This window comes from Falco biarmicus, chromosome 16, assembly GCF_023638135.1.
Source record: "Falco biarmicus isolate bFalBia1 chromosome 16, bFalBia1.pri, whole genome shotgun sequence".
Taxonomy (NCBI): Eukaryota; Metazoa; Chordata; class Aves; order Falconiformes; family Falconidae; genus Falco; species Falco biarmicus.
Window position 1 is genome coordinate 2698720 of NC_079303.1, and position 27328 is coordinate 2726047.

General features: G+C 56.2%; 2 protein-coding genes across 4 annotated transcripts; both read right to left on the reverse strand.

The window, feature by feature from the left end:
* Positions 1-1070: 1070 nt before the first annotated feature.
* DEF6 (DEF6 guanine nucleotide exchange factor) lies at positions 1071-15450 on the reverse strand. The gene is made up of 11 exons (XM_056361379.1): positions 14391-15450; positions 9186-9326; positions 7247-7432; positions 5155-5382; positions 4928-5074; positions 4644-4752; positions 4263-4561; positions 3565-3731; positions 3162-3360; positions 2638-2728; positions 1071-2408 (listed from the first exon to the last, which is right to left on the reverse strand). Exons 1-11 carry the CDS (start codon positions 14598-14600, stop codon positions 2197-2199), a joined length of 1989 nt encoding a protein of 662 aa, XP_056217354.1. The 5' UTR covers positions 14601-15450; the 3' UTR covers positions 1071-2196.
* A 129-nt stretch (positions 15451-15579) lies between these two features.
* ZNF76 (zinc finger protein 76) lies at positions 15580-27280 on the reverse strand. Of its 3 annotated transcripts, none has more exons than XM_056361382.1 (15): positions 27148-27280; positions 25355-25547; positions 23612-23692; positions 22359-22436; positions 22010-22212; positions 21137-21214; positions 20614-20730; positions 20295-20370; positions 19594-19719; positions 19056-19235; positions 18561-18794; positions 18039-18169; positions 17110-17262; positions 16887-17000; positions 15580-16525 (listed from the first exon to the last, which is right to left on the reverse strand). In XM_056361382.1, the coding sequence occupies exons 2-15, from the start codon at positions 25425-25427 to the stop codon at positions 16421-16423; spliced, it is 1749 nt and encodes a 582-aa protein (XP_056217357.1). In that variant the 5' UTR covers positions 25428-25547; positions 27148-27280; the 3' UTR covers positions 15580-16420. The 3 variants fall into 3 exon arrangements, with proteins under 3 accessions (XP_056217357.1, XP_056217355.1, XP_056217358.1); XM_056361380.1 differs by lacking the exon at positions 27148-27280 and adding an exon at positions 26719-26874; XM_056361383.1 differs by lacking the exon at positions 27148-27280 and adding an exon at positions 25789-25869.
* Positions 27281-27328: the final 48 nt, after the last annotated feature.

The following is a 27328-nucleotide window of genomic DNA, read 5'->3' on the forward strand; positions in this document are numbered from 1 at the left end:
CCACGGGCAGGGATGCGGCCCCGCGTCTCCCGGGGGTCGTGCACAGGATGAGAGCCCTTGTGACAAGGCTGCGGCACGGAGCCACAGAGACGGGTGGGGATGGCCCTCTTCCTCCCTGCCTTAGGTGTGGCGTGGCACGTACCTGTTCTGGCGCCTGATCAGGGACAAGACTGAGCTAATGAAGCTAATGAGGGAGGATGCAGTCTCCCATCAGTGCATTTCCACCCAGCCCATTTCCTTCCCAGTAGAGACTGGTATTTGGCACCCTCACTGTTCTTGTTCTGCCTGCGGATTGCACACAGCAACGAGCAGCTTTGCCAGGGTCACCCCAGGAGGTGCAGCGGTTCATACCATAGCCCCCACACCCCTTGGTGAAAGACAGAGCCCCGGCCTCTGGTGCAGCATCAGCAGAGCCCCAACCTCCAGTGCAGCGTGTTGGGAAGGCCTCACTCCACCAGAAAACCTGCGCAGAGCTGAGCGATCTCATGTCCCTGTGGACCGGCCAGGATGGAACAGGGCCAGGCAGGGACCCCAAAGGGCTGTAGGGGACATGCTGCTGCTCAGGACCACCCTCCTGCGTCCCAGTGCAGCGGGAAGGAGGAGGAGAGGCGGTGAATTTGACCTGCAGCCCCTGCAGGGCCAGGGCTACCACAGCTGTCACCATGAGGGCTGCAGCCGCCCGTTACCCTCTCTGTGTGTCAGCAAGGTTGCGTGGGACTGGGGCACGGGGCCATCCAGTCACCCTCATGGGCACAAAGAGCCACTTTGTCCTGGGGCAGCCGTGCCGCTCCGCTGGCACCCGCAGGAACGGCCTCTTGCGGTCGGGCACAATGAAAAATAATTGTGAAAAAGAAACGCTGTAACAACTGGGGGGGGCGGGGAAGAGCTGTGTGAGCAAAAGCTGAAAGCCGCAGGAGTAGGAAATAAGATTGTAATCTCCCTAACGAACTGCAGTTAATCAGCGTGAGCAACTGTGAACTGGGGTTTGATGCAGGGCTTGCTACTGGTGCCTGTTTCCAGATGGAACCCTTACGCGACGGGGGGCTCTGCGTACAATAAAGACCCCAAAGTCACCGGTGAACGGGACTGTATTGAAACAGAGGTACTTGGACAAACTAACCCCGGTGTCAGCACGTGTTGCTTTGCTTTGTTTTGTTTGGGGAGGTTTGCCAACAGACTTGGCTTTTGTTCTCAGGTTTTTTGGGAGCAAATTAGCTGGAGGAGCCAGGCCAAGGCCAGCGTTACGGGAGAGAGCTGCCGCATCCACTGGCTCCCGGTTCGGATGGCCCCTGGGAGTCTTTGCCGTTGCCTTCTGCGGGCTTGGACCAGACCCTGAGCCAGGACTCCTGAAACCGGGGGTCCTGCAGTCCAAGGGCAAAGACCTAAATGAAGCCCTGAGCACTGTTACCTTCCTGTACAAGCACTTAATCATACAGAGCTGTTGGCCCTCCCAGACGTTACCGCTGCCCCCCGGAGAGGAGCTCATCGTCTATGGCCAGCTCACCAGCATCTGTGTCCCCCTTGGGCCTCCGCAGACCAACCCAAAACCCACTGGTGGAGCCTCTTTCCATGGCTGGTGTCTGATTTCTTTTAACGGGCTGTTTCCCACAGTGGGAATCAAACCCCCACACTGCCAGGGAGGGAGGGCAGGGCCTGCAGGGCCACAGATGCGTGGGGAAGGAGGTCTCTGGGGGCCAGCAGCTCCAAAAGCTTTATTGCTTGTTGGTTTCTGCTAACATCTACGTGACCCCAGTGATTAACAGCCACCTTCAAGGAATGCACGTGTTAGCTAAGGACACCCCAGCCTTTCTGTGGGGGTGGCGAGGAGGCACCACTCTGTCTGCCAAGGCTTGCCACGCACCCAAGGGCGCAGCCGGCGATGCAGAAGGGCCTGCTGGTAGAAACCAAAAGGGAACCGCAGCCCTCGGCCACGCAGTCCAGACCCACATGTGGGGAGACCAGAGGAGATGGCCCCGCCGCCTTCTCCCCAGCGGTGGGCTGGCTGAACCCCCTGGTGTGCAGCTGCGGCCCTTCCCTGAAGAAAATGGGGGCATCTCTGCCTTCTATGTAGTCATCTACAGGCTCTGTGCCGGTCCCCACTTGTCTCCGTCCAGAGATGGCCATATTGACCGTGTCCGCTCAGAGGGACGTGCTGGGCCCCCGCAGTTCCCCGCTGGGCTCTGCCATCCCGTGGGGCTAGTTGGTGGGCTCTGTGGCCATGGGGTCCGCATCCGGAGGTGGTGGCACGCCACTGTTCCCACCGTTGCTCACGTTTTCCTTGCCGTTGTCCGTTGTGGGGTCGCTGCCTTTATCCTCCACTTTCTGCTTGAGCTTGAGAGAAGAATCCCTCTGGGAGAGGAAGGGTTGGTAGCCAGCAAAGCCTCCTGTGCTCACGTTTGTACGCTTGTCTGGGGACAGGCAGAAGAAGGATTGTTTACCTGGGGTCCGAACGGACCTTTCGGCTAAGGGAAAGGGCTGCAGGGTCTCTCCTTGCCAGAAGTGTTGGGGTATCTTCTCTAAAAGATGGGGGTCCCCCCAGATGCCCCCAAAGAGGGGAAGATGGGTGGGAGGCAGGGCTCATGCCCCAGCCAGCGGTGCTCGGGAGGGGCAGGGAGGGTGTGATGGCCGGTCTCCTACCTCCAGGCCCGATGGGGTGCATCAGCCGGTTCATCTGGACGTTCCAGTGCTTGACGTTGGTGCTGGCCTGTCGCAGCTTCCGCTGGGCTGCCTGCGAGGGGGCGGAGGGGAGGGGTGAGCCAGCCGCCCCGCAGCCCCCCGCCCGGCACCGTGGGCGGAGGTTTCCCTTCCCTGGGTAAGCCTGGATCGGGGTCTCCCTCCGGATGGAGACGCAGCTCGCCCTCCTCCAGGTCTTCTACTCCTCCTCCAGTCCTCCCCCCTCCACACACTCCCAGTGTGGACATTGCTCTGGACAGCAGTGCTGTGTCCCCAGGGCAGGACGCACCTGTCCCATCTCAGCCACCAAATCCCCCCGTGCCTGCGCCTGGCACAGCTCAGAAAGCCCCCGAGGCGATGCCAGCTCGGTCCCCAAAGCTGTGGGTGGCCGTCCTGCCCGCCCCCCAAGCTGGGGGTGACTCAGGGAGGGCTGGGAAGTCCCCTGGGGCTGGCAGTGTGGAGCAATGTGGCACCGACGTGGCGCTCACCATGACATCTTGGTCCACCCGCTGCCTGTTCACTCTCACTTCTTCCAGCTGCTTCTGTGCCTCTTCTAGACACTTGTTCTTGTTCTCCATCTCCTGCTTGAGGACTTGCTTCTCCCGCTGAGTTTTGATGATATACTCCTCTTGCTCCTCCTTCAGCTTCATCAGCTGCTTCAGCTTCTCCTCTTCCTCAGCCAGTAGCCTGTCAACAAAGAGCAAGAGCTGAGGATGTCCCTCTACCACGTCATCCACCAGCTTCCCCCATCCCTGCTGACATACTGGGAAGTCACCAGCACACCCCAGTACCTGGGGAGCACTGCATTGCCCTGGGGAGCACGTGCCCGTGCCCGGAAGCTGCCCTGGGAGTGGGGCTGGTCGGGGAGGAGCAGGGATGCCCTGGTCCTACCTGGCCTGTGCGTATCTCACGGACTCCTCGTCCTGCCGTGCTTTCACCTCCTGCTGCAGGGCTTCCTGGAGACGCTCCTGCATGTCTTCCAGCTCCAGGATGCGCTTGCGCTGCCGCTCTGCCTCTGCTTCCTTCAGGACCATCTCTGCCTGCATGGAGGCGCGAGCCTGCGGCAGAGAGAGGAGCCATCAGCGTGGGCAGGTGGCAGAGCTGCTGCTGCCGTCCCTGGGACCGCCGTACCCCTGAGCAGATGGGGCCAGACATCTCCCACACCAGGGAAAGCCCACGGAGACAGTTCCAAAGCAAAGCCGATTCCTTGCTCAGGAGACACATCGCGTCGTTTGGAGCCAGCGCTGGCTGCAAGGTCAGAAATGGGCTCCGTGGCCATCCTGGCACTAGCACGGGCCTGTCACCTGCCCCCCAGCTGCACACAGCCCGGGGCAGGTTGTCCTCATCTCCTGCTCCTTGGGTGTCTCCTGCACAGCGGTACTGACCCCTCCACCCCTCGTCCCCAGGTCACACGCAGCACCCAGGAGCCCAGAGGTGATGGGTGGCTGCAGCATCCTTGCAAGAGCAGGACACGCTCCTAAAAGCTCCCCCAAACCCCCAGGCTGCCAGGGGCAAGGGCAGGGGAAGGAAGCGTCCGTGCCACGAGCAACCCAGCCCTGTGGCAGGACACGTCGCGAGGAGGCACCCACCTGCTCAGCCTCCTGCAGCTGGATCTCCAGGGTCCTCTGCATCTCCTCATGCTGCTGCCTCCGCCGCTGCTCCTCCTCCTGCAGGAGTATCTCTGCCTGCCGCTGGGCCTCCTTCAGCAGCTCCAGCTCCTGCAGCTTCCTCTCCTTCTCCTCCTGGAGTTGCTTGAGCCGCTGCGTCTCCTCCTCCTTGGCCGCCTTGCGCTGCTCCCGTTGCTCCCGCTGCTCCCGGCGCTTCTGCTTCAGGTCTTTGTGCAGGGACTTCTTGCCCTCAGCCTGCAGCCGGATGGCCGTCTGGATGGCTGGGGAGGGAAGGGGGTGGTCAGCGAGGACACAGAGGGGGGCACAGGGAAGCTGGGGAGGGGGTGCAGGGTGGGCACGGACCTAGGGTCCACTCCTGGCGCTGCCGGGTGTCGGAGGCGCTCATCTCGTAGGTGCGGGAGGAGGTCTTCACGCAGAACATGCACCTCTTCCCATCTCGGTCGGGGAGCACCTGCAGGGAGAGGACCCAGGACGGCGTTACTCCCCTGTCCCCCACCTCATCCCCATCTTCTTCAGCCAGAGGACCGGCTCTCCCATGCTCTTGGATGTGGAATTGTGTATTCCTGGGGGCTGAGGGGGATCTCCTGGGTCTCCCGTCCTCACGCTGAGCACCACCTGGGCCGTACCTCCACGCAGCAGTGCTTGTCCAGCGCGATGCTCCCCTTCTTCTCCTTCCGCTCCTCGCTCATGTAGTAGGACAGGACACTGGGCTTGAGCGTGAACCACCGCTCCGACCAGTTCCTCCTCAGCTGGCCCTTCTTCCAGAGGTAGCCCTGCGCCCGAGACACACAGGGGTCAAAACCAGGGTGGGGGCAGGGCAGAGCTTGTGCCCCAGGACCTGTGGGCTCCTTGCCTGTTTGAGCACGTCCTCAATGACCTCCTGGTACACCTCCTCCACGGCCATGCTGACGGCCTCCTGCTCAATGCCGCGCAGGAACCGCCCCGAGTTCACCATGTCCAGGAACTGCCAGACCGTCAGCCCCCCCTGCCCCTGCGGCTCCTGGGAGAGGTAGTCATCCAGCTCGCCGGAGTTCAGCTCCACGTTCATGGCCGTGCAGATCTTCTTCAGCAGGTACTCCACCTGTGGGGACGGGGAACTCAGTGACGGGGAGAAGCGAGGGCTGTCCCCACCCCACCGACCCATTTCGGAGAGCCCAAGCCCACATCTCTTTCCAGCCTGGAGACGCAGGACCCTTATCCCAGAGGCATCACCCTTGTGATGGTTGATGGTCAAGGCCAAGGTGCTCCAGGCAGGAGGCAGGCTCAGGAGGTTGGCGGTGGGTTAGAATTTGACCGCTGTGAGGAGTTTTTTCCTTTTAACCACAAGGCTGAGATGTTTGGGGCTGGTTTATCTGCAGAGTGAGAAAGCTCTGCCGAGTCGAGTTCATGGGGAAGAACAGACTGAGGCCGTTGCCCCCCACCCCCAGCCTGCAGGGCAGGTGCCTCAGACCACAGCCCTGACCTCAGCACCCCTCTGGTTTCCAGCTGCAAGCGTAAAAACACTGGGGGGGAGGAGAGGAAGAGGTCCCTATGGAGGAGATGAGCTTTGTTTTGAAACTGTAAATAGATAGCTTCAAAAAAAGAGCTGAAGTGGTTGACGTGATGATGGGAAGACTCATTTCAGCTCAAGTTTTGCTGCCAGCTCTCCTCTACCCACAACCTGGGGGACCAAGGAGGGTGGGTGGCCACAGTGAGCCACGCAGAAAGGCAAAACACACCAAAGCCCTTGCACCCATCTGGATATTATTTTTTAATTTTTTTTTTACATCACCTAACTAGGAGAAGGGTAAGAATTTAAACGTAATTTATTTTTTCCTTTTTTTTTTTCTTACCCCCTAAACTGAGCCCTGTGATCTGAAAGATGATTCAGTTTGTCACGGTCTGGGGAACAGGAAAGACCTCTCCCAGGGAGCAGGAAGTGCGGTCACCCTCCTACGTCTGCGCAGTGCCACGCTGCTTGTCTTTTTTTGTCCTTTTTTTTTTCTTTTCACTTTTTCTGCTGATCTCAGGAGGTTGATGGTGTAGAAGCAGATGGCAGCTGCTAGCCCAGTCGAGCTCCTCCTGGCGAGGCCGCTCTGAGCTTATCCCTTCTCCCTCAGATCTGCCCAACTTCTCATGGGGGTTTGATCTGACCCTTGGAGAAGGGAAAACCTCCCCCTCCAAATGCTGGGTGGAATTTGGGGATTTGGAGATTACTACCAGAAGCTTTGCTGTGCCCTGGGTACCTTGCTTTTAACTCTCAGGATGCTGGGCACAGGGTGAATGCCTGGTGGCAGCGGGCATGGAGAGGGACAACCGGGTCTGCTCCACCGCTGCCTTTGTTTGTGTAGGACAGCCCAAGGGACACAGCCCCATCCAGCCTGACACCGATTTCATGGGGAGCAACCTCCCATTGCACCAGATTTTAAGGGTTTCTCATCATCTCCTCTTTCCCACCCATAAAAATCAGGAGTTCTCCTCCAACACCGTGCTCAACTCAACCCTTGGGTGAGATGCAGGGGCTTCGGGCAAGGGACCCGCCCCAGGAGGAGCTGAGCTGCGGATGCTCCTTGGCTGCGGCTCTGAGAACTGGCACATTCATTTCAAAGCCGGGAAAAGAGCTCGTTGGTGTAGGCTTAGACCACGGAAGTGCAATACGGACCAGCCCACACCTCATTGTCCAAGACATCAGCATTTTGGAGGGGTCCTTCCAGCTGCTCCCAAGTCATCCCCTTTCCCCTGGGCAGCAGGGCTGGCCATGGGCCTAACAGGGGGTGTCCAGGGATGACAACCCCCTCATCCCACCCCTGTCTGCTCGCTCTCACACCCTGGAGCTCCACATCTTGCAGGATGTGATGGGACATGCCAGGAAGCGATAGTGGGATGCGTCATCCCCAAATGGGGCTCTGCCAGCACACGCAGCCCTGGGAGGACGGGGGTGGGGGGGCACGAGAGGCAGGTCCTACCTCATCTGGCACCATGACGAGAGGGTATTTGTCTTCAGACAGAAAGTTGAAGAGACACCAGAGCCTGAAGGCATCTTGGTGGGATATAACGCTATTCCCATTGCGGTCGGGCTTGTAATTCTTCTTCGCCGTCAGGGTCCAGCAGAGCTCATCAAAGTTTTCTTTGACAAAAGCACCTTCCTCCACCTGCAGGCAGGAGTTGAGGGGGGTGAGCATGGTGCTGCAGGGCTACAGAGGGGGCTTCTCGGGGCGGGGAGCGCTGGAGGGAAGAAACCCTCACACCTGAAACCAAACCTCCTGTCCCTGCCGGTGAGAAGCACGGGGCGACCGGTACATGGGACACACAACCAGAGTGTAAGTGGGCGCTGCCCATTGGTGCCAGCACAGGTCAGGCCAGCAAGGCATCCTTTTACATATATATATATATATTTATATATATCTCAGGTATAGAAGATGCTACGGGACTGCTGCAGCACTGTGGCATGGCCATGGTGGCTCAGCCATGACCTGCCGGGCTTTGGAGCACATGTGGGAACCCCGTGGTGAAGCACAAGCAGGACCCCGTGGTAGAAGCACATGCAGCATGGCATGGTGCTCTCCCAAGCCCACCTCCCCAGTGCCTCCATGGCTCCGGGTCATTCCCAGTACCCCCTTTGACCATGAAGAGGAACTGGGGCTCAGCGAAGGGAAGTGTTAGCCCACGGGCAGGCAGCATCAACCGCAGCCCCGCTGCCTGTCTGTGAGCTTCTGTGGCCACTCACCCAGCATTGCTACTGGCTTCATGTGGCTTTTGGCCTGTTATTGGTGAACTGTGATGGGGACCAAGGGAGCCTGGCCACTTCTGGCTGCTCCATCCCAGCTGTGCGAGCTGTGTGCTGCTGGCACGAGGGCAAACTGCAGCCTGTGGTGGCCAAGCTGGAGAAAAAACTTCGGGTGGTGGAAAGCTGAAAGCCCCTCTTACTAGGAAAACCCACTTCCCCTTCTCAGGCTGCCTCTGGGATTTTATTAGCCATGGTAAAACCAGAAGAAGAGGGTTTAAAGGTCTTTTCCCAAAGAACTGTCTGGGAAACTGGAAGGATTTTGGCTGCTCCGTGCTGGAGCAAGCAGGCTGGGCTGACCTTGGGCAGCTGCCCCGGGCAGAGGGAGCCAGGGAAGACTGCCCTCGCTCACCACAGACCAGATCCCTGCAGCTGAGATCAGCATCCCTGGATCAAGCTGGGCAGCTCCTGAACCGCTCAGGGCAAGGCAAAGACCGGCACGGACGGACACCGGCATGGACACCGGTATGCTGGGAAAAGGCACGGCTCAGCCCTGGGGAAGCGGCAGGGCAGGGCAGGGAAGGGTTACTGCACCCAGCTCTGGGCCCCCCCTTCTTTCCAGTGCACAGTGGAAGAAAGTTGTCAGTCATTTTTCCTCTCCTCGCATGCCTGGAGGAAACGCGCACCCAGCCGCAAAGTCTCGCTGCTGAGCCAAACAAAGGTGCCTTTGAGTCGAGTGGAAAAAAGGGAGAAAAGCCCCTGCCCGCCCCAGGCTCTGCTCCTGCCCTGGCACCTTGTCCTCCTCCCTCTCCTCCTCTTCACCAGCTGAGGTCACACCTCAAATTTGAACAGGGGTGGAGAGGAAAAAGGGGCTGATTTCTCTCTCCGAGCTCTTTAGGAAATGTGGGCAGAGATACACCTCCGTCCAGAGCCTTGACGGAAAGGGCTGACTTCATCCTTGCCAAGAAAACACTGAGGATTAAACATTTCCCACTCGCTGCGGCGTTCACCTGCGGGCTCCCCACCTCTCTATATCCTTTTTCCAACCACCGAGGCACAGGATCTCCGAGAGCGGAGGGAAGCAGAGCCGTGGGGGTCCCGCACGATGTGGGAGCAGACTGGGCACCGTGGTGTCCCCACTCGAGATGCAGCCGGTCGGGGGGGATGGTGGAGGGGCTCACCTTGTCCAGGATGTACTTGTTGAGGTACGGCATGTAACCCTGGCTGGACACCGGCCCGTCGTCGTCATCGCGGAAATGCTCTTCCAGCGCCACGGGGTCGTGGGGGATGCACAGCACCGTGTACAGGTTGTGAGACAGCACCTGGCCGAGCACGAGGAGATGGTGAACAACCCCCAGCCCTGCCCCAGCGCATCCCCACGAGGCCACCCACCCGCCCGGGGACCCTGCCCTGCCCAGCATCACCTCCCTGCAGCCACAGCACCGAGGCACGGTTTGGGTTTGGCAAAGGGACAGCGGAATATTCCCAAACGTAAACCTTAGAGAATCATTTCCAAACAGGCAAAAATTGAGGATTTTTCCACATGAGGTTTTTTTTCTTGGCACACAGGGAACCCTTTTTTTTTTTTTTTTTTTTTTAAGAGCTGTTTCTAACATTACAGAGCAAACAGGACAGGACATGCTTTGATCTAGACAAGATGATAAGCCACCCCAAGCCATGCTGTTTGGCAGCTGCCCTTAGCAATTTCTTGAAAACATAACTGATGACGGCGCCCAGCGTGGCAGCGGTTGCTTTCTGCCAACGGGGCAGAGAAAGACACAAAGGTGAAAATAAGAAAAGATTTATAAGAAACTAAGAAAAGGTTTTTGTCTGCAAGGGAAGCAGATGATGGAGACCTGGAGACATCCTATCTCCAGAAGCACTCCGCCAGCGTCACCAACCAGCCTGTTTTTGTCCAAATCCTCCAGAACAAAGCGTGTTTTGAAGCTCCCAAATTTCCCACGTGCTGGACAGCCCACACCGCTGCCGCGCCAGCAGCCGGAGCCCGGAGCCAGGCTGCCCACGAGCACCAACAGCCTCTCCGGCTCACGGTGCCGGGCAGGTTGTCTGCTTGTCTTTCCCTCCCAGCAAGCAGGAGGTGGTTCAAGGAGCATCCCAAACGGATCCCCATGGCACCAGCGTTTGCAGAGATGGCTTGTAGGATCTGCAGATGCTGCTTGCCAAGGTTTCAGGAGAGGGGCTGGAGGAGCTGGTGCGCAGTATCCCTGCTCCTCTCTGTGCAGGACTGGAAATTTCCTCCCAGCGGGAGAGGAGCTGCCGGAGGCCATGCCGGCTGCTGCAGCTGGAGACGGTTCTTGCTCAACCAGATTTTCTTTCTCTTTTCCAGCCTCCGGACTGATGTTATCAGCGGGCCTCCACCCTGCGCTCCCACACAGCGGTAGCCCTGAGCGTTGCTGCCATGGCTGCGCTTTTTGGGGTTCAGTGTGGCCCTGGGGTCTGCACAGGGGTGGAGAGGGATGGAAGCACCCTGGGCATCCTCTGGGATAGCTAACAAATCCATCAGGACGGATTGAAAGTTTGGGAATCACATCCTGTTCCCCGTTTCCAACATAGGGCCTCGTTCCCATCTCTTACATCTCCTCTCACAGCACCCCAAAAGCCCTGGGGGGAGTCTTGCATGTGCCCCCCGCCATGGCCAGCACCCCGAGCCCCTCCATCCGCCCCAGCACGCTGCAAAAGCCCCTCCACTCACCGGAGCAGCCACCTACAGAATGGAAGTGGGGCAGGGTGGGGAGGAGAGCCCTGGCCAGGCTGGTGATGGGGCGCGTGGGGCCAGGGCTGCCCCAACCCCACAGAGAGAAGAGGTGAGAAGCCCCCTCCGGGCTCTGGAATGAAGGACAGGAGTGGAAAATAACAGGGGGGGAGAAGGGAAGGGATGCTCCGAGCGCAGTTTGGTGGCACAACCTTTCCCCTGTGGTGTGCAGGGGGTGGCTGGAGGGGGCTAGAGGTCTGCCCAACACCCCCCAAGCATCCCAAATCCCTCCGAGCAGCAGCCCTGATGCTGTTTCTCCCCCCTCTCCCCCCGCTCCCCATCACCCCTCACTCCCACGCCTGCAGCCACTGCTGACAGCAGCTGGAGTCGGGGGTGGAATATTTAATGTGGCTGGAGAATGGCAGGCCCTCTTCTCCCCCAGGGAAGACGTCAGGGCTGATGCCAGGGCTGGGGGTGACCTTTCAGGCTGGAGCTTGGCTCCCCGTGTTAAACAGCCCAGTGGGTGGGAGCGGGGGGGCTCAGGGCTCCTGCACCACGCAGGGAGCATGGCTGCTGCCTCAGTTTCCCCATGTGCAAGCAGACTGGCCCTGCTGAGAAAATCAAAGCTCCACCGGCACTGGGGGTGCACGGAGCCCTGTCCCAGGGGACCCCCAGCAGCGGGAACCTTTCCCAGCTGTGAGGGCTCCTTCAGCTGCCCGTTTTCTGTAGCGAGGGGGATGCGAGCGGGGACGGCTGCCTCGCCACCCCATCAGCCAAGCCCCCTCGACTCAAGCCCAGCCCCAGGACCACCAGTTCCCGACCTCGAGGAAGGCTTTCCCCCCTGCTTGAACGGCTGAGCTGCTCGCAGACCCGTTACTGGCCAAACTGGGACCCACTGGCCTGTGCAGAGTGTATTTTGTGCATGTAACAAGCAGAGGAGCTTTCAGACCAAGGCAGGCACCTCCATCCTGCTGTGGGGGAGGGTCCATAACCCAGCTGTGCTGTGCCACCCCAGCCCCCCAGGCACCAGTTATACCCAGGGACCCACAAGGGCTACGCACTCTTTCTCAAAAAGCCAGCAAGAGCCACTCGCCTGCCATCTGCACCCCGAGCCTGCAACCCCACGCAGTGACAGGGGAATCCCTGTGCCCCCCGACATGAAGCCCGTCATTTAAACCACCCCCCTCCCCCCCCACCTCCTCCTCTCCACTCCCCAAGAGCTTTGCTGTCGGGGCAGCCTCAGGAGACAGAGCCCTTGGACCGCTCAGCAAACCTCTCCTCTCCCCCTGAAACAGGGGCAGGAGCGGAACAGAGGTGCCAGAAGGCCCTGGGATGGTGCTTTGTGGCTCCCACCCGCTGCCCTAGCTGGCCACAGCCCCCTGAAGGGCTCAGCTCTGCCCACCGGGGCCGCATCCCGCATCCCAGCCAGCATCCGCGGCCGTGGGGAGTAGCTCCCCCAGCTTGGCTGGGGAGGATGCAACGGCACCGAGAGGACACCCACTCATCCAAGAGCAGCGCTGGCGCGTGCCCACACTGGTGACAGAACTAGCCGACATCTCTCGACACGTAGCACCCCACCACCAGGCTGTCCTTCCTTCCTGTGCAGCTACACACCTACACGCAGGCAGACGCTGCGCTTGCTCGCCTGGGAGCGGCCATACAAGGAACTCAACCGCTGGACCCAGCGGCTCCCCACGGCTTTGCCATCACGCTTCGAAACGCCGATAAATTCACTTGTGCAGCTGGCCCGAGAGCGGGCGGAGGAGTTAAGCACCCAGCTCCCGTCGGGGTGCTGCTGTGTGCCGGCGAAACCCCAGCACAAGCTCTTGGGGCTGGTTTTGTTGCTGTCGCTGCAAACGCTGCGCACACCAGCCTTTCTCCCACCCTCGCTCATCATCCTTCTTGCAGCAACACGCCTGGGCGAGCGAGCAGAGCGCGCAGAGCGCAGCCTGGGGAGATTTCGGAGAGGGCACGGCGATTGTGGCTTTAACATGTTATAGCTCCAACCTGCAAGATCCTGGGGTTTTTCTGCATGGAAATAACAGGAATGCCGCTGCTGGCTCGTGTGGGCTGGGGCAAACCCCGGCCAGTGCTCGGCTTCAATGGGGGATGGAAACGCTGCCCCAGCCTCATGGTGGGCAGAAAGTTATCGTCATCAGGCTGCCCTGCCGCCCTCCCGGCGGGTGGAAAAGCGGCGAGAGGTGACTCTCCCCCTCTGAAATGTCACCCTGGGCAAAGCCACCATAGAGACACCGTCCCCAGCACCCCCACCGCCCCCGCACCAGGGTTCGAAGCTCCCCGGCCTCCCCAGCACAAACTCTCTAGGAAATCACCGTTAAAATTAGGGTCTTGGTGGCCTCAGCATTGTCGCCGGTGATAAAGATCTCACAAGATTAGTGCTGCACGTGTGCACGGCCGCTGGTTTTGGGGCCAGCAGCACACGTGGGCTGGGCTCAGGACCCAGGGGCCTGGTGCAGGGGATGCTAAGGGGTGCAGAGCAGCCCTTCTTGGGGACTAGCAAGGGGAATTAGGCTCTGGCTTGCTTTGGGATTTTCCTTAATTCCTTCAGCTATTTCCACAGTTTTAAGTAGGTGAGCGTGGCTCACAGGGCGCACATGCAATGAGGTTCTGGGGAGCAGCCAAAGCTTCTCAGCGGCTGAACAGGAGGAGCCTGGCTCCCGCTGCTTCTCCTCCTCACCCCTGCAAACAAAACTGAATTTTGGGGCAAAACATGCCCCCACTGCCAAGCCCAGCACCTTCCCTGCAGGCTGTCCTGCGGGAAGCCCCCAGAAGTAGAGGGAACGGAGGAAAAGAGGTTTCTTTGCAACATTTCTGGCAGGCTGGCGGCAGCTGCCGAGCCCTGACGCGACACCTCCCCGTGTTTGGAATGTTTCTAGCTCAGGTCTTCCCTCTGCACTGCAGCCCCCTGCTCCAACCAGAATTCCCAACCCTGGCACCAGCCTAAGAACAGGATGCTTACACCGCAACACAAAAGGAGTCCCATCGTTTGCAAAGGGAAAAAAAAAAAAGATAAAAATCAGTAATTACTGTCGAAGCTGAGGTGCAACCTGGCAGATTCGCCTATACCCCGTCTCGGAGGCAGACAAAAAGGTTTTTAAAGCCGTGATGGGTTTAAATGAAGGGCTGAAGGCAGGAGCCCTCTGTAAAGCTGCTAAGGAGGGGAGTGGGGGGAGAGGGGAAAGCAGAGATGGTTTTTAAAGTGCTGTTTTATTTCTGGCAAGATCAGTGAGTTTTCATTTAAAACCAGCCTGCCTCTACGTACCGAGCCGCTGGTTGAACAGGAAGAGAAATGTGGGTGCTCCAGCAAGCAAGAAAATATAAACCCAGTTTGGGCTGCTAGTTAGCCATAAAAAGCGTAAGAAACCGAAAACAACAAAAAATTCGATTGCACCTCATTTTCACCTACAAAATACATTTGAGCATTAACTCCCCCACTCTTTTTTTTTTTTTTTTCTAAAGGGAGATGAGGCAGAGCCAGAGAGCGTCACCAAAAACAGCGTAGAGGCAACAGCAAGGTCTTACTAACTGTAGTATTTCACAACTCCTCCGTGAAAACCCAGGAGAGATGCAAAGCATCCCTGGACCCGGTCTCCCTTCGCAGCCCACCCACCAGCCCGGCGCTGGGGCCAGCCGAGGCCCCTGGGGAACTCACTTTGAGCTGGGATTTGGAGACCTTGCCGCTCTTCTCCACATCCAGGGCGGTGAAGGCGTACCAGATGGACTTGAGCAGCTCTGCTCGCAGGTCCATGGCTACAGGCGGCGATGGCAGAGGCGGCTCTGTCGAGGCCGAGGATCCGGTTCCAGGAAACCGCCTGCCTCGGCAGCCTTGGGCGGCGGGGGACGCGCGAAGCTGGAGCGCCATCTGCTTGGGCACACCCCAGAGAAGCCCACGGGTCACAGCATGGCCCCACGGGTCACAGCATGGCCCACAGGTCCCTGGGCTGCAGGGCTTTTCCCTGTCACCAAGGGATCCCCCACGCCGAGGGAAGCACAACGCTGCCGGCGCGCAAACAGAACGAGGGCTGTAACCCTTCCTTAGAGATCAAAAGCTTGCTCGGCATTCGTCTTCTGCGGAGAGAAATCCCCTCCCCGGCTCCGGTGGCAGCTTCCTTTCCTGGGATTTAAATGCAGAGGTTCCCCAGTCCTGGCTTCAGCTGGGATCATTTTCTTCTCACAACAGGGTTTTGCTTTTGTGCCTTTTGCAAAGGTTCCAGCCCTGCTTGTTTTGCGATCAGCCACACCGAGGAAGGTGAGCAGCAATCGAGCCGGCTGCTGCCCTCCCGGGGCTCACTGCAAGCTGCTTGGGTAGATCCAAAAAATAAACCAGCTGATCGCCGGGAACCTGTGCTGCTGCTGGATTTACGGTGGGATGTGATAACTTTAAAGGTCTTTTCCAACCTTCTATGGTCGTCTCCACACTGGCTTTGTCCACAAACTGCCTGGGGCAGAGGCACGCAGCAGAGGGGCTGAGGAAGCCAGCCCAGGTCTCCCCCCCCCAGCTCAGAGGGTTGCAGGATGCGTTCACAGACACATTTTCTTGTATTGACACAATTCCCTGAATCTAGGCTTACAGGAGATCTTGGAAGAGCCAAGCCCTGATCTGAGATTCAAGACACAGCTCTTCACCCCTCTTAAGACACACACTGGGGGCTTTCAAGCTACACCTTGTCTTGCTCACAGCCGTCCTCAGCACTAATTTTTGGACAATCACTGCTTTGGCAGGACATTTTTGTTCAATTCAACACATCTGAACTTCCCTAATCCTTACATCTGCAAACTAGTAACGTCCACCCCACCCTGCGCCAGCCACGGGCCCTGGGGACTGAAAAAGAGAAGGGTGCTGCTTTTTAAAAAAGAAATTTTTAATTTGTTTTTATTTCAACTCAGTATTTTACATCCAAGTCTAGCTCAGCCCCTGACAAGCGCTGGTTGGCTTTGGTGGAGGGAGCACTTTGCTCTGCCAGGGAAGTTTGCTCGAGAGCAGAGTGTGATAAAGGGATGGGAGAATGGCTGTCGGAGCCAGCCCGCGCGCTTGCTTCAGCGTCAGGAACCGGTCACCTCTCCAGCCACGGAGCCCAGGACAGCCTGGGCTTGCCTGGATGGGGCTTTATTGCTTCTGTGCATATGCCACCCCCTTGCCCCTTATCTGGAGGGGTGGGCAGGAAAGGGGAGCTATGGGACCATTCCTAGAGGGAGAATGCAGGAATTACCTCTCCAAAAATATTCTATGCTCTCAGAGACTGCCGAAATCTCCGTGACTCCATCTCTCCAGCAGAAGATTGGCAGATCTTGGCAATCTTAGGCATCGAGAAATAAAATACCAGAAGACAAAACCTGCCATCTCCTCCAGACAAGAGGGAGCTGGTGCCCAAGGCAAGGAGCAGGAAAGTTGCTGCTCAGAGCCCAGGGAAACAGCAGAGGCTCAAGGAGAAGGCAGCAGCCAAGTATCTTCAGCATCCCTCCATGGATGCACGGGGTCGCTCTGGGAGTTCAACGCTGCCGGTACCAGCGCTCACTGCCTGCGCGCTGCGCACGCTGCCCACTGGTCTCGGATACTTTCCCTCGCTCGTGTACTGCATCTCTTCCACACACCAGTGGGTCAGGCTCCTGCAGCTCCCAACATTCCCGCAGAAAACAGGCTCGTGCTGCCTGCTCTCCCTGCTCAGGAGGCTCTGCAGGGTCTCAGCATCCATTCTCGGCCAAGGCTTCGTCGAGCGTTACAGGTTCGTACTGGATTGCTACTGTGGTCATACTCATGGCTTCCTCCAGGCTCGGCTGGTCTTCCAGCTAGAGGAAAGAGAGGGAGATAACACTGTCCTCCTAAAAAGTGGGCTCAGGAGGTGCAGGCTTGCTCAGGGCAGCCCCCACCCAGCAGGACGGAGGCGTGAGGGATCGGCAGTGGGTGACACAGGTAGGAAGCAGAGGGGCAAAGCAGAGAGAGAGACGGCTGTGACGCGGAAAGGCTGTTTACAAAGGAGCGTTCTGCCATCCACGGAGCATGTCCCTGCTCTCCTCTGTACACAGGGCACCTGGGGATTAAGGAGCGAGCACCCTGGGCAAAAGGCGACGCAGCAGAGCAAGGGGGTAAGCGCTGAAGCCAGTGGGTGGATGGGGAATGACGGGGAAGGTGGCAGGAGCTGTGTGGTACCTGCACTGTGATGTGGGTGCCGTTGGTGGTAGCCACCAATGCCACCTGCTGATGACAGAGGGATGTGGCGGCAGATTCTTCAGCCATGACTGCCCCCGACGTGACTATGGTAACCTAGAAAAAGTCAAGAGCAAAATCAATCAAGTTTTAAAAGCCAGGGCAGTTCCCTTCTAGCAGGCTGTTTCTCTGCAGGGTAAAGGGAAGGTCCCAGTTCTGGGCGTACCGGCTGCATCTCAGCGCCGTCGGTGTGGGTCACAGTCACGGTGTGTGTGTCATCACCTGCCAGCTCCTCCCTGGGCACAGCGAGGGCACCGCTCTGCGTCACCATGCTGATGGCACTGCCCAGGGCCTGCAGGTCTTTCTGCAACACGCTGACCTGGGTGAGACAACAGGGGATGCTCTCAGCCAGGAGGGCTGCTCAGGAAGCTTTATGCAACTCCCGACTTTAGCAACACAAAGGTCTCGGAAAGGATGAAATACTCTCTCTGCATGCAAGGCCCGGGGCACAAAGAACTCCAAGGACTTTGTCAAGGGTCAGGGACAGAATCGACTGAGAACTCGCAGACCTCAGGTCTCCAGCCCTCCCCCTTCTACCACACCTCTCCTTCTGATTTAGCGTCTTCTCTCCAGGCCCTGAAGGGACAGATTGTGCATCCCTGCAGCAGGGAACATCTCAGACTAAGAGGAAACAAGCATTCCTCGTGGCAGCTGTTTCCTTTGCCCCGTGCCACAGAAGGGAGTTTTTCCCAGTCAGCACACACGCAGCTGGTGGAGGGAAGTACAAGAAAAGCACTGCCATAGTCAAACAATGAAAAAAACAATCTCCAAATCCAGCTTGTGTCAGCAGAGATTGGGAGCTGCCTCTCAACAGCTGTCTGGGAGGTGGGGGCTGCCAGGCGCTGCATGCAAGCCTCGGCAAAGCCCTGCAAGACCCCGTGCAGCAAGAAGGTTCTTTACCCCCCACATCAAGACTGCAGCAGTAGGGTAAGGCTGTAAGGAGGGAACCCTCATGACAGACAAGAGCCCATGAAGACCCAGGGTCTGTTTTACACTGGAAAAAAAGCCTTAAAGAGAACACCAAGGCTGAGTAGAGGCAGAATCTCACTCAGGTAACTGCTCTCTCCCCCATGCTGGAGGCTGTCAGCATCATACCGGCTCTGTCCCACCCTGAGTGATAAGCGAGACGTGTGTAAGCATGCCATCTTCCTCTTCCTCAGCCCCCAACTCCGACAGGAAAGCAATACACTTGCTGTTGTCGGGGAAGTCTCTGTCAGTAGCAGCAGCTGAGTCAGGGAAAGGGAAGAGCAAAAGGGGTAAGAGAAGTGCTAGCTGGAACTTGAAAGCACACACCTGACCATGGGACCTGAAGGGGCCAGCACAGGAGACCAAGATCATGATGACAAGAGCCCGGTGCTGGCCTGGGAAAAACGGTCTTTACCTCTCCCTGTACTACAGAACAGGCAGAAGTCTGTTCCCAACCCATGACATACCCCGAGGACCATGGGGAGCCCTTTTCTCTCATCTGGGACACAGATCTGGGGGAGGCAGGAGGCCACAGCACAAAGCTGGGCCTGAGAGAGATGAGCAGCTACAAGCTCTCGCTGTCATCTCTCTCCCCTTTGCCACATGGCCTGTCCCAAGCCTGCTGCAGGTGATGGAGGAGGGGTCGCTCACCCTCCAGCTGATGCTGTTCGTAGAAGGCCTCTTCGCTCTCCTCGATGACCTCCAGCTCGCCGTGGCTGCTGCGCTTGTGCATGGCCAGCGTGGAGGTCTGGCGGTAGGTCTTCCCACAGCTATTGCAGGTGTAGGGCTTGCAATGCGTGTGGACCACGTGGTGCTTGTAGAGGCTGGAGTACTCAGTGAAGCGCTTTCCACAGTCTGGCACAGTGCACATGTACGGCTTCTCTCCTAGGGCAGCGGCCACAGAGCAGAACTTAACCCACTCACCCTCCTCATGCTCTGGGAAGGGATTCCCCATCAAGAACACATAGCTGGAGGTGACCAGTGGAACAATCATCAGCCAAATCAAGCAATTCCTATTTCCTTTAACTCCCTGGCTGCCCCCAGGATGCTGCCCCTGCAATGCCTGGCCTGGAAATGCCCATTTCAGTCCCACAGATTTTTTTTCCCCCGCTGCCACATGCCGTCCGTGCAGCCTCCCCTTCTTACCTGTGTGGATTCTCATGTGGTTCTTGTAATTGGTGGCACTGGTGAAGCCCCTCCCGCAGCTGGGCTCAGGACACATGTACGGCCGCTCGCCTGTGTGCGTTCGCATGTGAACCTTGCGGATGTTGGATGTGGTAAAAGAGCGGCCACAGCCCACAAAGGAGCACTTAAAGGGACGCTCACCTGCAACGACGGAGTAACGTGCATGAGAGTCCTGCTGCAACGCAGCTACCTGGAGCGCCCTGGACACCTGTGTCCCTTCACTCTGTAGTATTACAACGATGAGACCTCGGACCAGACCCAACTGCTGGCACATTTTTCTCTAGCAACGCTGGCATCCCTACTCCTTTTGCTCTGCTCTTTGAATCGAGACTCCCTAGTACTACTTCTACTAGCCATTTACTTCCGTCTGAAGACAACTTAAATTCTGCCTTGCTCCACCCAAGACACAAAAAGGCCTGTCCTGGACAAAGGCTGAAGCTGTACTTTATCTTGGAGACCCTTTCAATGGGCAGCTCAGCTCTCCTCCGGCACTGCTCACCTGTGTGGGTCCGAATGTGTTTCTGTAGATCACCAGAGGTTTTGAAGGCTTTGCTACACATGTCTTCCGGGCACTTGTACGGTTTCTCACCGGTATGCGTTCTCATGTGGCTCTTCAGGCTATACCCTGTTCAGGAAAGAAACCACAACTCATTTTATAACGAGAAGGAAATAATATGGCAAGCTGTGTACTGCCTCTCCACGCATTTCTGAATGTCCATCCTGTGCCTGCAAAGCGGAAGGGGAAGAAACACCCAAACAGCCTCACACCAGCACCACCACCTCAGCTTCTTCCTGTAACCCCTTTAATCTGTTCGCAGTTTAAGAAGGTAGATTTAGATTAGACATCGGGAAGAAATTCTTTGCTGTGAGGGCAGCGAGGTGCTGCCACAGGGTGCCAGGAGAAGCTGTGGGTGCCCCGTCCCTGGCAGTGCTCAAGGCCAGGCTGGACGGGGCTTGGAGCCACCTGGGCTTGTGCCACATGTCCCTGCCCATGGCAGGAGGTGGGAATTAGATGGTCTTTAAGGTCCCTTCCAACCCGAACCATTCTATGCTAATCGAGTCTCCCATGCTGCATTTTCTTTTCAGAAGGTTCTACAAGCTATGCCTCTTCTTGTCTGCTGGAAAAAAGCCGGGGCTGATACTCAAAGAGTGGTTGGGACTGGACAGAAAACAAAATTTGCTCAAAAGAGAAATTGTTACCTGTAGTAAATCCTTTCCCACAGCTTGGGAAGACGCAGGTATATGGCCGGTCACCTGTGTGAGCACGTTCATGTACCTCGAGAAAAGAAAGAACAGGTCCCTAAAATGAGGTCCAAGACAAGGAGGAAGGAAGACAGTGTGGAGGAATTTAGCCAGTGGAGAGAATCTGAATTTCTCTGTTGAATTTTGCCTTGGCCATTTAACACATCGGGATCTGCTGGGGAGCCAAGCCTTTTGTATAGCACCATTCTGATCTGGCACTAGAACATGGGGAAACGTCTGGACTTCACGCCGTGTGACTGCGTGGTACCTGCCGTACCTTTAGATGGTTGGCGGTGGTATAGAGCCGGCCACAGCCTTTGTATCCACAACGGAAAGCTTTACTGCTGACCTGCTGCCCGTTTTCACTGCTGTGCACTTCCTCTTCCTGCAGATCCTGCCCAGAGACATACAGATATTAACTCAGCGAGCCACTACCGCAGGCTGTGCAAAGCCCTCACAAATAATCACCCTCCTTGCTATATACATCTACACTCCTTCGGCGATCCTCACAAAACCATGCTCCTACAAACTCAGCTTGTACACACACGGTGCAACCCAGGTGATGGGACAGGGGTCCAGGAACCAGCATTTCCCACTGTCACCTCCCAACTCACTGGGTGTTCTCAGACATGTAACTTGCTTCTGCGCTTCACTTAGCTCATTTGTAAAACTTGTAGCTTAATATATTTGCTAACTTTGCAGAGAAGCCACAAAACTTTTTTAATTACTAGCTGGCAAAGTGCTCTGCCCCCAGAGGAGTTCATCCTAGTTTGAGAAATGCATCACTGAAAAACACAGACCTGGGAAGGGACATTGCTGGAGTTGTCACTCTTCGTATGGCAGGTGTCTGTCACTTCCTCCTCTTCTTCGTCAGACACCTGTGAGTAAAGAATCGTGGGCACTGCTTGTGCCTCCCTGCACAGTGTGGAACAGGTGAGCAAACTAAGCAGGAAGGCATTCACACCTCCTCCAGAAAGCTAGAGGAGGCCGATCCTACCACAGCAGCAAGGTCTCCACTGGCAAAACTTAAGGCCGCCCAGCCCAGCACTGTATCAGCACACCCCTGGTAGCCCCTTCTCACACACCACCATGAAGGTGGGAGAAAATGGCAGCACCCAAGACATTCAGATGGAGCAGGGCAATGACAACACATTGGGATATGAAGCTATTTTGGGGTTTTGAGGCCTCTGTCGACATGGGGAACAGCAGCCATAGCTTAGCCACTCCTGACCTGCGAAAGGCTAGTTTCAATCTGCTGCCTGAACCACCTCTGGAAGAGAACATCATACCCAGGTTGCATTACAAAAAAGTCAGGCAAACAAAGAAAACACCTACAAAGGAGGATAAAAACACCCAATCCAAGCTGTATCACAAGCAGCTCTCTGCATTTCCCAAATCTGTGCCTCCAGCAGGTTAAGGGTGGCAGGCCCAGCACTCTCCAGGAACTAGCTAGCAGGAGCTGCCCCCTTCTAGGTCCTTAACTGTCAGCCACCTGCCAGTGGTGGCACTCTCACTGGAGCCCTCTCCAGTTTCTCTTCTCAAAGGTGGCATAGCTGAAACCCAAATATACAGAAGTACTAATGGAGGACACTTAAACCACAGGCCAAGTGTGAGCTACTACACCAGCCCCTCACTGCTGCTGGCAAACCATGAAAGAAGCACCGCGTCCTCACCTTACTGGTGTACGTCTCTAATGCACCCACAGTCTTGACATCAAAGGCATCACCTTTCTCCTCTCCAGCCAACTCCTCCAGCCCAGTTTCCACCTGCACTTCCAGGATGGTGCTGCCAGGTGGGATGATGACAGGATGATGTATGTAAGCAGTGGAGCCATCCTCCAGCTGGATGGTCTCGAAGGTGCTGGGGTCATAACTTTCTGCAAGAGGAAACAAACAAAAATCAAATGTAAAAGAGCTGCTGAGTATGAGGCACCCTTCATCTCCCTGGGCTACCTACAGGAAATCTGTGGCCCTTCAGCAGCTTCTACTCCAGCTGCCAAGGGAAGAACAGGGAACACTTTACCTTTAATTGTGCTGTGTATGTAGGCCATACTGCCATCTTCCAGCATCACTGGCTGACCATCTTCAAAAGCCACAGACTCTAAAAGAAAAGAAAAAAAAAATCCACACACTTTACTGGAAGACTCAGATGGAACAGAGGGGATGCTGCACCAGTTCCTGAACCCAGCAGTATTCCTGCCCACGGAAGAGGACACAGCAGGGCTGCTTGCTTGCACTGAAAGTCAACAACAGTTACAGGTTTTCAGACACCATTTGGGCCCTTCCAACAGGAATTATCAGGTTTTAAAGACATCCTGCATAGCTTCACCACACGTTTTAGCTCACTGGGGTAATGGAGTCTCTCACCAATTCCAAAATGCCACATTCTGTCCCAGAAAAGGACAGCTTTGGCACAGGGGTGTGTACAGAGGAACACCAGCATCCCATGGCAGGGGAAGCAGGGGTGAGAAGGAAAACTCCTCTCACTGTGCATGTGTGTTTGGAGGCAGAGAAAGACGATGAAAGGAGGAAATGGGCAAAGCCAGGCATACAAAGTGGATTTCCAGCAACGTTTTAAGGACAGAAACGGGAGGTGGCATACCAGGAACTTGGGAGGGTGAAGGAAGGACTGCCCAAAGCAACAGAGCTCTTTCTACCTGCCCTTTTACATCTTACTGTGGTCAGGGAGGACTCCTCTGTACCACTCTGGTGCCTGCCACATGAAATGGATTCCCATCACCTCTCAGATTAATTAATGTTACCTCATTTTGGAGGTGACATTGGCTGATGGATCAATGACCAAGGTGGCATTGCTTCCAACCATCCCCAACCTCACCCCCAGACACCTTATTCCAGAAGTAATATGTTATCTCATAGCTCAGAGGAAATTCCTGTCCAACTTCTCCCACATGAAACAAACTTCGTTTGCACTCTGCAGTTGGAACAAACGTAGCACACAGCTTACTGGCCTTGCTTGTAGGCTGGTGAGCTGTCAGACTGACAGCTGTGAGAGCCCACAGGTGAAGTAACACTCAAACATTTGCTTACACCACCTGCAAACTTGTCTGGTCAGATTGCTAAGAACTTTGCAGGAAATCTATGTCCTTGCTCATTCAGCCTCAAAACCATGGGCACTAAAAAAAAAAACCAAACCTACACCTATATGGACTTCTTAGCCAGAGCTAATTTAGGAGTCCGACTATTGGAACACAGACAATTGCAGTTACACCTAACAAAGTCCTTCTGAAAAGAAAGAGGTGAATATATGGTCCTCACCTTTCTGAACTGTCATCTGATGGATATAAGCTGTGGTCCCATCTTCCAGTTCAATGACTTGCCCTTCAAGCAGCTTTTCACCTGAAACAGTTTAAAAAAAAAAAAGCCATCAGCACTGCCTGCAGAGTCCAGTCTTTCTGGTCCCATGAGGTGCCTCCTTTACCGCATCTTCACAAGGAAACCAGTCCCACAGAAGATAGCAAAACTGTTACTTATAGGCTGTTATTTATCAAGCTTTCTCCTGAACAGTCATAGAGGCACTTAACTTCCAGAAATACTGGAGCTTCCCTTTCCTAGACAGAAGGATACAAGACAAAGAACCTCAGTCATCACTTGTTTACAAGCTGCCCTTCACAGCTCTGTAAGCCAAGAAGCAGAAAGAACGATGCGTGCTAAGCGTTTTGGATCTAAAGCAGAAAGCAATTATACTTGTGCTGGATAGAAAAAAATAAATAAAATCAACTGGGAGCTTTTAATGGCACCAGCAAAAGCCTTGAGATTTATTTTCTTCTACTTTGGCAGAGGATCTACCCTCTGGAAAAAAAATTACAGCACCTAAAGGGATCTAAAATCCTTTAAGCCTGGGCCAGGCTCTTTTCAGTCTCTTTCAAGCGACAGGACAAGGGGTAACGGGCACAAACTGCAACACAGGAAGCTCCATCTGAATATGACAAAACACAACTTTACTTTGAGGGTGACAGAGCACTAGAACAGGCTGCCCGGAGAGGCTGTGGAGCCTCCTTCTCTGGAGACATTCAAAACCCACCTGGATGTGGCTCTGTGCAACCTGCTCTACGAGAACCTGCTTTAGCAGGGGGTTGGACTAGATCATCTCCAGAGGTCCTGTCCAACCCTGACCATTCTGGGTAAAGCATAACCTTGATGGGTTGTGAAGACTGGATTCTTAAAATGGCCTGAGTAACCCTGTGACCATGGTTTAGTTACAAAATTATTTGATGCAAAGCATCAAAATGCAGAGCATTGCTCTATCCCACTGGAACATGAGGAATGCATGTTGCTTTCACCTGATGCACAATGTTTGGTGGGGGTGACAAAACCTAGTGGTTTCAAGATAGTCCAGCTCCACTCACGTAATAAACTTGCAGTGAGTTAGCACAGAAAAGAAAGCAAGGGAGCAATCCCCAGGACATGAAGCCTTGCAACTCAACCATCCTGCTCCACAGGCTGGGAAACGGTGCATTCCTTTTCTAAGGAACAGTGGGTAGCGGAGGAAGGAACCCTTCACAAACACCAAAATAAGGACAGGTATTAAATTTGGCACCGATACTGCTTCAGTTAACCAACTCCAAGCTCAGCACACCTTTGAGTGAGAAAAGCACTACTGTGAACCAAATTCTGTGCATCTCGGTGAAGTAAAACATCCTGCTTAGCTTCAGGGGAAGTTTTGGTTGAACAGTCCTGCAGGCCATAGCGTGACCTCCATTTCCCCAGTTGTCCCAGAAGGAACAGGACTCACTAGTCTGAGCAGAACCTTTTTTTTTTTTCTACAGCAACAGCTCTCCCACCTCCAAAGCTTTATTTTCAAGCCAGAGGCATGTTTTATTTCTGCTGCATCACTCTTCTGTGCAAATCTAACAGATAGTTGCTAGCTTCCCATACAAAGGGACCACACAAGATGTACGATAGCTTGTGCGCCACGAGAGCACTTTTGATAAATCTGACTTTCATTTCACAGAATCGATCAAGAGACTTTTTGATTTTGCAGCCCAAAGGATCCGTTACCTTTGACAGCCTGCTGAATGTAGGCTGTCGTCCCGTCACTAAGGGTCACTGCTTGCAAGCCCAAGCTCTCCATCCTGCCCTGATGACTGGTCTGCAGGCATGAATTATCACTTCACTCAGCGTGCTCACAGAGAGCACTGGGACCCAGAGCAAGAGGTTTGTGGACCGGGGAGTTGTCTTCTTTGTTGCAAACCTTAAATAAAAAGAACAATTCAGATTTTATTTTCTCCCAACATATGTCTACTCACTTTTGCACATTAAGAAAGGCTTGAATGGCAAACTATTTTGGACATTATAAAGAATAAAACTGGATGAAAGATGCACCCTTCCCATATAGGAAGGCAGGGCTAACTAGCTATTCCACAGACAAATATAAGGTAAAGCTTTATCAAGCCAGTGAGCTGACAGACTCTTTTTAGAGATCGTGTAAGTACCATGTTCGAGCCCTTCCCAACCTCCAAACGATCTGCAGGAAAAGTTTCCGAGTACTTTAAAGTCTGAACCTACAGGCTGAGGGTGTCCTGTACTGCAAAAGACAGGGGCAAGATTATAAGCTTTGCCCTGGAAGCATCTTCACCCTCTCCTCCCTCCCCTGTCCAATTCCCAGGCTTCTGAGGAACAGAATTTCAGGCCATAAGCAGATGACGTTAAAACATCCACAACCCCACAAGTACATTTCGCTGAAGAGGCACTCTGCTGACAGATTATCTTTAAAAGCAGCTGCAGTAGATTCTTGATGACTAATCTCTGAGATAGCCCAATATTTTATCATTTTCAGTTCCAGGAACAAGTCTGCCCGCTCTGTCTGTCACTGCAGTACCCAGGGGTGCAGCCAGGCTTTGTGCCACGCTTAGTGCCCTCTGACCCAAGCGATCTCTCCATGCGATAGCTCCTCTCCAACTCCAGCAGATTCTGCTGGCTTTTAGGGCTGGCACCACCTGAGAGACACTGCAGCTCGTTTCCCAGCAGAGGCTCTGTCCCAGCAGGGTGGCTGGGCAGTCGAGGCCCCTTTGAGCTGCCACGGCTGCCATGCAAGCCGTGGTCTATCAGCATTACTGGAGGGTCCGCCGTGCCCTGGAAGGGATGGGACAGGCGCTAAGGAAAGCCAGGTGGAGGCTGTGGTGCAAAGCCACCCAGGAGGTGCCAGGGGACCCGCCTCAGGGAGGGCTGGGGACAGGACGGGGCCTGGCGCCATGGCGTGCCCTGAGGGAAGCGGCGGGGCAGGCCTGGCCCAGCTGCCCTGGGGGCGCCGGGGAGACACGCCGGGGCTCCCCCCGTGTTATTACCCAGGGAACCGGCGGCAGCAGCTCTCCAGGAACGGCAGCTCCTCAGCCGCCACCTCCCCCACCATCACAGACACCGACCTGCTGAACCCCGACGGGGCCGAGTCCGCCGCCTAACCGCCATGCGCCGGTGCCCGGGCCCTCCTCGCCGCGCCCCGCAACCCGCATAGGACAGCGCTCCCCGCCGCGGCTCAGCCCCCCGCAGCCCGTTATTCAGGTCCCGGGGCCCCGCGGTCCCGCCCCCCGGAACTGGGCTGGCTGGGCCGCGTGGGGACGGCGAGACGCTGGGCGGCCCGTGCGCGGGGGCAGCGCATGCGCAGTGCCAGCAGTGAAGCCACGGGCACCGCGTGCCCTCAGCGCCCGGGGCCAGGCCCTTCCCGGCGGGGGGGCAGCGCGGGCTTTCGGCCGGTACCTGCCCGCGTCACCCTGACGAGGAGGTTTTGAAACACTGAAGGCCGACCGGGGGGAGCTGCCCCAGCAGCGAGGCGCTGCGCCCCGGGAGCTCCTTACCCAGCAGCTCCATCCCGTTTCCTTCTGAGGGGAGGCCGGGACCGCGTCCCCTAAGCGCTGCGGAGCGCCGGCGGGGCTGCCGGCCTGCCAGCCTGAGGCAGGAGGCAGAGAGACCGCGGCTGTTCGTTTAACAGCGGGGGAGATGGCGGTGAACGGCCCGCTGGGAGAAACGGGGAGCAGC

Excerpts from the sequence above, each read along its gene's own strand:
- ZNF76 (XM_056361382.1), bottom strand. The coding sequence starts at position 25,427 with ATGGAGAGCTTGGGCTTGCAAGCAGTGACCCTTAGTGACGGGACGACA. Across the intron at positions 20,731-21,136 it reads CCAGCAATGTCCCTTCCCAG|GATCTGCAGGAAGAGGAAGT; the intron begins GTCTGTGTTTTT and ends GTCTCTGGGCAG. Across the intron at positions 19,720-20,294 it reads TGGGAAAGGATTTACTACAG|GGTATAGCCTGAAGAGCCAC; the intron begins GTAACAATTTCT and ends TTTCCTGAACAG.
- DEF6 (XM_056361379.1), bottom strand. The coding sequence starts at position 14,600 with ATGGCGCTCCAGCTTCGCGCGTCCCCCGCCGCCCAAGGCTGCCGAGGC. Across the intron at positions 7,433-9,185 it reads ACAAGTACATCCTGGACAAG|GTGGAGGAAGGTGCTTTTGT; the intron begins GTGAGCCCCTCC and ends TCCTGCCTGCAG. Across the intron at positions 2,409-2,637 it reads GCACCCCATCGGGCCTGGAG|ACAAGCGTACAAACGTGAGC; the intron begins GTAGGAGACCGG and ends GCCTGTCCCCAG.